The sequence below is a fragment of the Penaeus monodon genome, chromosome 3 (genome assembly GCF_015228065.2).
Source record: "Penaeus monodon isolate SGIC_2016 chromosome 3, NSTDA_Pmon_1, whole genome shotgun sequence".
NCBI classification, from domain to species: domain Eukaryota; kingdom Metazoa; phylum Arthropoda; class Malacostraca; order Decapoda; family Penaeidae; genus Penaeus; species Penaeus monodon.
In genome coordinates, this window is record NC_051388.1 from 61,389,221 (window position 1) to 61,399,220 (window position 10,000).

At 39.5% G+C, this 10,000-nt stretch overlaps 1 protein-coding gene across 1 annotated transcript; it reads left to right on the plus strand.

The window, feature by feature from the left end:
- Positions 1–4,930: 4,930 nt before the first annotated feature.
- Positions 4,931–9,062, plus strand: LOC119597691. The gene is made up of 8 exons (XM_037947297.1): positions 4,931–5,119; positions 5,729–5,822; positions 6,333–6,451; positions 6,599–6,665; positions 6,931–7,094; positions 7,346–7,460; positions 8,120–8,228; positions 8,723–9,062. The coding sequence occupies exons 2-8, from the start codon at positions 5,729–5,731 to the stop codon at positions 8,979–8,981; spliced, it is 927 nt and encodes a 308-aa protein (XP_037803225.1). The 5' UTR covers positions 4,931–5,119; the 3' UTR covers positions 8,982–9,062.
- The last annotated feature ends 938 nt before the right edge of the window (positions 9,063–10,000 follow it).

The following is a 10,000-nucleotide window of genomic DNA, read 5'->3' on the forward strand; positions in this document are numbered from 1 at the left end:
TATATATATATATATATATATATATATATATATATATATATATATATATATATATATATATATATATATATATATATATATAACATCTTACCGCAATTCAGGCTCGTCCTTACGACCGGCTAAAAAAACACAAAAAAGGACACTCTCTTGAGCCGGGTCTACATCGGCCGCATAGAGGGCGTTTCTCATTTCGCTTTTTTTTCTTCCTTTCTTTTCCTTCTTGGCTATCAACCAGCGGTATGTGGCCAAGGTTATTAAGCCAATGGATCTTATTCATTGTATCAATCTATATAAGGTCATATTTTGTCTCCCTTAGAAAAGCGATTACTTTATGTATTATATTTTCATCATTTAATAACAGATTTTTGTTTCTAAAATTATTTTTTTAAGGTTTGTCTATTGTTGTTTTACTGATGGCAGGTTATTAGAAAATGGGCTATTGTCATGTGATTTGTGCAATGGGGTCACTGCGAGGAAATCTCTTTTCAACGTATGGAGTGAGATTTGTTTGTCTTGTGGCGATGACTCAGAGGCGCGCCAAACACCACCTCTTCTCTTCTGTCTTTCCCGTGGGCTGTGTCCTACGTTTCTATTACTGTTTTCTCTCTGATGTTTATGTCTAGATTGGTCCACTCACTTTGTCATAGGAGATGTATCTTTGCTTTTATAAGTGATACAAAACACCTGAGATATGTACGAACTATGTTAAAGTCCAGATCGCCAGTTGTCTAACTTGTCAGACTGTTTATTGCCATGGATACCAGAGTGGCCTGGTACCTATATTAGCTTGATTGATTTGCTGACACCATGTAGCTTGCGAATTGTATTACCTCGTAGTTTAAGTGAACTTGGCGAATCTGATAAAAATAACTATTCTATCGTGGGTTGTCGATAATGCAAAATCTGTAGCTTTATCAATGGCAAAAATTTCATCAAGAAAGATCGATGTATGATTCGGCAGCCTGAACTCCAATTCACATTCAGTCGGCCATACACTCGCACCCACACACTCATTTGTCTTGGAGCCGTCGGTATATATGTGAAAAACGGAGATGTCTAATAAGGATCTCTCTGAACCTCTGGCGCCATGGCCTTAGTTGATGGAAGCCAGGCTTCCATGATAGAAAAATTAGGGATTCCCATGGCGCTGAACCAGGGTATTGATGGTAGAAAAATCTATACCGACTTTCTCGACGAGGTCGTGGAATCGAGCCTAATGCCACTATTTCTGTTAGGATGACTCGGGTCTCGAACCACCTTTGCGGCATAAATCAGCGCCTACTGGTTGCGTCTGAGTCGGAGGGGAGGAACTCTTGACTCCACCTCAAGACGCCTGATACGAGTGCATTCCAGGGCTCCAAGACACATGCGCACTCAAGCATTCTGCACATCATCTAAACCTTTCAAAATTGAGTTCGATGCCGATCCATACACGATTGACCCATAATCTACTTTAGACCTAGTTAGGGCTTTATATAATTTTAGTAAAAATTCTTAAAGCACTTTAATAAATTTAGTGCTCTTTGACATATGTTTTTTTTTTTTTTTTAACTGACCAAATTGTCTTTCCAATTAAGTCTATGCTCAAAGAGTAGACCAAAAAAATTAGCAGAATTTTGAGTAAGTATTAGGTGATTGTCTAAAGTTAGCCCAATGTTTAGCATTGGGCTAATGCTCGTCAACTAGTAAATTACTGGAAGTTAAAAATGCAATAACCTACTATTAACAATACGTTCCATGATCTTGCATAAGCAACATGTCATCGCAATTGGGCGGAAGGAAATGGTAGATCTGGGATTTCCACTTTTCAATGTGGTAATGATAAAGGTGAAGTGCCATAAATTTGGAAAAGTGTGGCTTTTCCAAATTTCATTGTACACTTCTAACAAGTTAATCACGGCATCATGATTAAGATGCTTTCTCATCTCATATCGAATCTCATCGGGGCCTGGGGATGTTCCTCTATAGGCTTCTAGGGCTCGGACAAGCTCATCCATTGTTAAATCTTTTCAAAGTCCTCTCCTGTGGCAAAGTGAATTGGTTGCAACTCAGCCGCTTCCTTGGTGGTCAGGAATGCGGGATGGTAACTGAGCTGCTTGTACATGAGAACTGCCTGGCGAGTGCATTAGCAATGTCTCTAGGTGAATCAAAATTGGTTCCCTCATGAATATTTTTAATGTTGATTTTTTTTTAATTTATTTTATTGACAGTGGACCATACCTGTGATATTGTGGTGTTGCTATTAATTGTAGAGACAAAGCTCCGCCAGGAGTCTCTTTCTGCTTGTCTAATTGTTCTATGAATCCTAGCTCTTGCTTGTTTGTAATCGCAAAAAATCTCGGTATTGATGCTGTTTTTGAAAAGCCTGTATGTCCTATTGCATTAGCACAGCGCCGTGCAGCAATCTGGTGTCCACCATGGAACTCTATGCTTAACGCTATCTGGTCATAGTTTTAGGAATGGATATCATTGCTGCATCTAAAATCGAATTCTGAATATTGCTTACTTTGTCATCAATGGTTTCTCCAAGTTCGTGCTTGACGCTCCTTGTGAAGGCGAACCAGTCTGCTCTTTTTTTGTTAAATTTAGGTGCTGAAGGCGTTCTTGTTGTGTCGCATGAGTATTCAATAAAAACAGGAAGGTGATTGCTTCCCAATGACTCGTCAGTAGTGTGCCACAGGGATTTGGCTGCTATTTATGAAGAGACCAGTGATAGGTCAATAAAGCTCAAAGTACCGCTATTATCGCCCACACGCGTCGGAATACCATCGTTCAGAAGGATCATATCAGAATCATTAATCAACTCAACTGCTTGTTCACCTCTACAGCCATAGCGTATGTTGAGTATTAAAACCACCTAAAATTAATTAATTTTGTGGCAGACTGAAGAGCAGAAAGCTCATCATGAATTACCACATTATCAGGTGGACAATAAACTGAACAATAAACTGTAGTCGGATATGTGTTATTGATTTTTACTTTGCATGCGACAAACTCCAAAGTAGAATCAACTGACTCTTCAGTGAAAAGGAGGTTTTAGTGGATGTACATGGCGACTCCGCCTCCACCCCTACCCTCTCGATCCTTCTGACATAAATGGTAGTTCCTCAGCGAAACGACCTCATTTGACACTAGGTTGGTTAAATACGTGTCTTGGCGAACTATAATATCGGGAGCATAGGACGAGGCTAATAATCTATGGTTATTTAATTTAGTTCTGTGACATTCCTGTCTCTCTTGGTCATGCAGTTCACGTCCACTACACTTTGGCTCTTTATATTTTCAAGAATTTCACTCTCTTCCATTGTCCTCAAATCCCTGTTAAAGATTACTCCTTTACACGTATTGTGGCCAATAGAGATAGTTACTTTAACTTTCAAATCATGAATCTGCGTCAGTTTAATGAAGTCATTAACCTGGGAGTTGAACTGCACGTTTACAAGGAAGCTACCATCTCGCAGTTTATGGACAAAATCGAAATTGCCATCCACTTCAGCATCAAGGACCTTGATGATGAAGGGGTTAACGTTCAAAAGCGATTGATTTTCATTCATGCATTTGGTAGTCAGATACCTTGCATTCTCAAGAGAGATTGTAAAAACTCGTCGCTCTCATTTATCAGCAGTAGGGGTTCCATTGTTCAGAGTCTCATTAGTCTTAGGAGTGTCATGGGTCATCCTCTCTCCTTGAGAAAGAGAAGGGGTAGACGGGGAGCCGATCAAGCTGGGTTTTGGACCAAGACCCAAACCCTGGGTCCTGAAGAGACCAGATAACCCTTAACTATTGATAATCAACCTAAGAGCAATAGCTAAAAGAGAATATGGCAGTAGCGAAGAGGGATCGAGTTATATGGAAGAGACCTTACCGCCGAACTTACCCAGGCGAAGGACGGTAATTTGATGTCCACCCCCCAAGCAAATACGGGAGCCCACAAGGGCAGTCTGGTAGGCTCAGGGAAGTAACATGAAAAGAGGAAAAGAAATCAGTAAAAAGAAGAAGAAGAAGAAAAAAAAAAAAACGTGCTCCCAAAGGACGCCCCAGACTACTGGGCCTCCCTACCCAGGGGTCAGTGCCCGTAAGGGCTACCCTGGTGTAGAAGAGTGCTGCGGGTCTGAGGTGGGGTGTTGACTACGCCTATTATGGTCTCGTGCGACCTGTAAAATCAAGGCACTGAAAGTGCAGGCAAAGCTCTAAGTGCTGAAAGTTCTGAAAAGTCAAAAGTTTACTATAGAAAATCTACGTTATAGGACTCAGAAACAACAGTGCGGAGCGTGGCGAGAGGTGGCCTCTCGCCACGCTCACTAGAGTAATACTTGTGACACACGACTTATTGTTACTGTGTCTGGAAAAAAAGGGGTCTGAGCATTAAAACATCTCATACACGAGTGGAAGTTCGTTCGCTCCGCGAGGCTATATATACTAAACCCCCAGCAAGGATTTTACAAATGGGCTAGTAACTAGCTCAGGATCGAGCTAACAAATCCCTCCCCCTAGGTGGCACGGCAAGCCTTGAATAAAAAAACAAACACACACAAAAAACGCGTATTTTAATGATAAAAACAATTACTTCCCCTTAAAATTATTATAAAAACTGATTATTAAAAGAAAAATAGTAAATATATATAAGCAAGTTCTTCCCCTGACGTTAAAAGAGTGCCGTTAAATTACATAAAATACAAAGAAAATATACTACAAAAGTACCCATAAATATATTAATTTGTTTCTATGCTGATTTAGAGACATGCATGGTCTTGGAACTTTCTTGAATGAAAGGTGCTCCATAATTGTTACAACCTTAGTCTTACAATCTATTTATATGAGTATATTTGTGTAGGTCAAATGTGAAAGTTAAACAAGTTGGGGTACAAATAAAGACAGACAGAATCGAGACAGAAATAGCTCTGACGCGAAACATTACAGCGGGAGATAAAAGCCCATCACTGGTGGGTTGACGTTTCGAAGATACGATGTCGTTTGCGGGTACAGTCAACCCGCGAGGCCACCAGTCGTGGTGCAAGCCCGAGGGCGGACACTGGCACCACAACCCATTAAGTGGGCCGTGGCGATCAGTGGCGACCAGGCTCCAGCTGAGGCAACAGTTGGTTCATCGCTCGCTCCTGTGAGTGCTTGGCCTCTGCTGTTTATTCCTGAGACAGATTTTAATTACAAGTGTTCTTGTTAACACATACGTCTGAAACATTAAGTACGAACGTATATGGTATAAAAGGCTTTTGGAATAGATTTGTATATATATGTATATATAACATAGATGTGTATTTATATCACTTATATGTATATATACACATATATATGAAATATACATACATGTATATGTGTATGTGAACAGAGTCGTAATAACGTATAAGGAAACCTTGACGCAATAGGATATCAAAATGAACGTAACGTTTGTACCTCGTTTGGAATTCCTTATGAGACGAAACAAAATTTCATTTCGGGATGTTACTTCGTCTGAACTCTGAACTTTACGTTCGTGTTCAGTTCATATAGTAGCGCTGTTTCCATTTATCTTTGTGAACATATTACTCTGTTTAGGCTTGTGTTCATATATATATATATTTATATTTGTCTGCATGTGTTTGTGCTTTGCATGTATGTGTGTGTATATTAATGATATGACTATAATATCACCCATTTCGGTCTCTGAGCAGATGAACATCTATGCAAAACGAAAAGCGGACAGTAGATAGGATTCCGATTTCATTTTCAGATGCTGTGTCCTGTGGCATCGCCGCACATCAGGATGATCTGCTCACCGGCGATGGCGATTAGACTCCTGCTGGTGCTTGGACTCTCTTGCGCAGGTGGGCTCGGGTGGTTCGTGACGTACACAAGCATGTAGCAATTCTGGGATTTAAGTGAAGATAGATACAGATATTGGAGATAGATCATGAAATCTTTACATGGTGTTACGAGTAATCATTTCTAGCATGGGAATGCTTCAAGTCATCTGGTCTTTTCCTGTTTTCAATGTTGAAGAAGATCCTAAGGAAGAAGGATTTTATTCGTTCTGTGTAAATAGAGAGCATGAGAGGAAATTAAAAAAAATCCAAATGTCTAGCCGTGTGAAAAAATGGAAATGAAAAAGCCATACATCCCCACACACATACGCGGATTTACATTATACACTGAGAGACAAATCGATTCATGTGTCTAGTGCATACCTGTCAACACATGTGCACATTTACGCATAATGATCGCTACTTACTTTCCATACTTTGTTTTTCTTCATAATATTAATCCTTATATTGTTACCGTTATGATCATCAATATTACAGTTATTGCTATAATAACTTTTATCATTATCTATTCAGTTAGGTTATGTGATTATAGGTCGGTTCAGTGTGCTACAATATGGCGATGCATCTCACGCGAAAATATCTGTGATGGTATAATTAACTGCGAAGACGAATCAGATGAAAACATTTGTTCTGTAAGTAACTGTTGTATTTCCTTGGAGGGAATATGATTAACTGAATATATGACAAGATAAAGCAGATAACACAGACCGACATACTCACTTTTATATATATATATATATATGTAATGAGAAATGATGAAATTAAAATCGTTCTTTCAGGGAAACATGCTTAAAGTATATCCTACTACTACAACAACCATCACTACCACAACCACTACAACTACTAGTGAGTAAAATAATGAGTTAGATGACTGTAGATATGTAATAAAAACAAACAAACAAACATTAACACGCATTCAAATATCAGATTTGTATTAAGATATGCACTTCAAATAAAGCCTGTATACTTTATTATCATGAAAACTTTTGAAGTTGGATCTGCCATACTTGAATCATAATGAAACAAAGAGATTCTATTAATATTATATGGATGAGATTGGAGCTCGGCAAATAAGTGAAATACTTAGTTGAGATAATCGCCTTTTCTTAAGCGACGCCCGCCCCCACCCCTCCCCCACCCAACAACGTGGAGGAGAGCGAGGCGCTGGGTCAGAAGTTCGCTCGGACCTTCAACGACACACTCCACCACCCAAGATGCCCCAAGCTGTACACCAGCGTCGGGAACAAGTGCCTCTCCCTTCTTTACTTCGTCAAGGTAAAGCTTGTCATTGTCGTTATGTCCTGTCCTTTTTGTTTGCATGCCTTGTGAATATTGCTTTGCAGCTACGTAAAGGAGAGGAAACTTATTTCTAGTTTCATGGAGCTACAATTCTAAAACTAGATTTCAGATTAAGCTTATGAAAAATACAGAGTAAACTGGTTCAGTAAAGGGATGATCAACCGGGATTATCTATTAAGTAAATGATTATTGGTCGCCACTGATGCGTCCTTCACTGCCTTCTCTAGGTCGGCTGGGGAGAAGCAAGGGCCCTGTGCTCGGCCATCGGCGGGGAGCTGGTTCTCTATCCCTCTGCCTCCGACGGGGAGTTCGCTGCTCTTCTGAAGTACCTGCGGGAGATAGGTGAGTCTTGCTTTTTCGTTTACGAAGTAGGTATGACTTTATGTATATATAATACACACACACAGATATATATATATATATATATATATATATATATATATATATATATATATATATATATATATATATATATATATATCTGTGTGTGTGTGCAACAACCTCCCCAACACGGACTTGCCACTCCAGGAACATTACCCAGAATAAGCAGAAGCACAACTCAACAAAAGGAATGTGCCACTAGGATCTTACTAGCTTATAGACATCGCATACTACTCATACCAAAGTACTGATGGCGATGTATTTGTCAGAGGTACTGAGATATCTACGTAAAATTGACTGATTGTATCGAAATGATATGGATAACAACTTTGCCGTGTGGTCCCAGGTTGGTTTAGCACTTTTCATATTGAGCCATATATCTGGAGTAGCAGACGTCTGTGTCCTTTCCAGGAACGTTTCAGTATTATTTCATCTTACACACACACTGGTATACATATATGTATGAATATGTATACATATACCTGTATATAAATACATGCTCATACATATGGACACCCACGTACAGTATGTATGCATTTATAAATTCACACATGCGTACACACATATATCTTAATATATTGGTGGACTTCACCCTGCTTAATTTGCACTTTGCCGCGCAGGGATGACGACGGACTTCTGGGTGGGAGGCCGGTACACGAAGGACACCGAGGCGTGGACGTGGCTGGACGACGCCCCGATGGACCTCGGCTCGCCCTACTGGGCCGTCAGGTGAGGCAGGGCCAACGGGTCGGGGACGCGCTTCGCAGTCGCTGGAGGTCACCTGACCTTCCTGGTGTCTCCTTATCATTTTTAAAAGAGGTTTACGTTTTTCTTCCAGTTGTGGATAGTATAATCTATTTTATCTTAAATATACAAACACAGGTGTTGAAATTTACCTCTTTCTTCTTCTCTTAAATGTTATAAGATATTTTCTAGTGACTTATTTATTCACTCGATCGTTGAGTCTTCAAACGACCTCTGAAATCCTAGAAATTGATACTTAACTTTGGCTCATGGACATTGGAGAGAAAAAATGTCAGTTGATGCATTATATGACATGATTTACAGAAAAAAAGCTTCTAAATTTAGTAATATCAAACGCCATAGAAAGCACATTTCTAAAATTCCTCGGGTTGAAAACGCGCACATATGAATCAGTGAAAAGATAGGATAAATTAATCCAAACTCATTACACACTGCAGTGACGTTCCTTTCCTTCGCAGACACACGGACAGTTGCAGCAGCCGCCAGCAGGAGCCAGCGCAAGACGGCAAGCCTGAGGACGTCGCCTACTGGACCAACACTTCGGCCTGCTACCACTACGAGCAGGCGCCGCGGCGCGACTCCCACGAGCTCTGCGCCGCCGTCACCTTCCGCCACTACTTCTACATTAGCGACGAGGACTGCCTCAGCGTCAGGAGCCCTCTGTGTGAACATGTTCCCAGCACCGCTCATGACCTCACGCTCGCTGGCGATCCGTGAGCGTTGTACTACTTCAAGAACCGTTTTTGTCATGATTCAGTTATGCTTTTAATTTTGTGAAACGGCTGCTTAAGAATTTATCATTGTATAAACTTATTACATGATAACTTTTGAAGGATTACAGTTAAGTTGGATATCATGAAACTTTACTGAATATTTAGTTATATGTTGATATAGGTATTAGCAAACTATATGAATAATTACAAATAATAAATATATACATACATATACATAGTATATATATACTATATACATACATGCATATACACACATATATGTATATATGTATATATGTATATATATATATATATATATATATATATTATATATATATATATATATATATATATATATATATGCGAGTGTGTGTACACACACATATACATATGTATATATAAAAAATATAAATATATAGAGAATATGCACACGCACGCATAAACTTCAAGAGTCTGTGGGATTTTTAGTTAACGGCCGTATTCGCCGGTTTTGAAGAAATATGTACATAATTAAATTGGCCTCTAACACGAGCACATTATCTTTTGTTTGGTGCATTCTAGAAATATATCATGTACTTTCTATAGATTTGTAGAAACATGTCCACAAAGTTTCATTTTATAGGAAAAAATATGCTCGATTATAATAGGGTAAGATCCAAAACAAAGTTTCACATAGAGAGTGTTTTGTGAAATTTGTTTTATAATCCAAAACAATGGAGATCGGTTCGACATGTACAATTTAGCATATTTACGCGCGCTTGCTATTTTGCAAGCCTTCGTCGAGGACACCTGTATTTTAGAGGCCTTTTTTCCTTCTGTTCTGTTGAGCAGCGGCAAGATTGATCAGTGTCCACTACTGTCAGTGTTCACACGCAGATTAACAGCGTGCGCTCGTGTCCTTTGAAGTACACAGTGCATGACAAGAATGCGGTGTACACGATAATTCTATTCTATTCGCAGTACCAAGCACTGTAAGGCGTCGAGCTTTTCATTGCTTCCTTGTCACGGCAAATAAACTGGCCT

Bases quoted from the DNA above. Each gene is read 5' to 3' on its own strand.
- LOC119597691 (XM_037947297.1), top strand. From the start codon at position 5,729: ATGCTGTGTCCTGTGGCATCGCCGCACATCAGGATGATCTGCTCACCG. The intron at 7,095-7,345 runs GTAAAGCTTGTC...TGCCTTCTCTAG, and splicing joins CCCTTCTTTACTTCGTCAAG to GTCGGCTGGGGAGAAGCAAG. The intron at 7,461-8,119 runs GTGAGTCTTGCT...TTTGCCGCGCAG, and splicing joins GAAGTACCTGCGGGAGATAG to GGATGACGACGGACTTCTGG.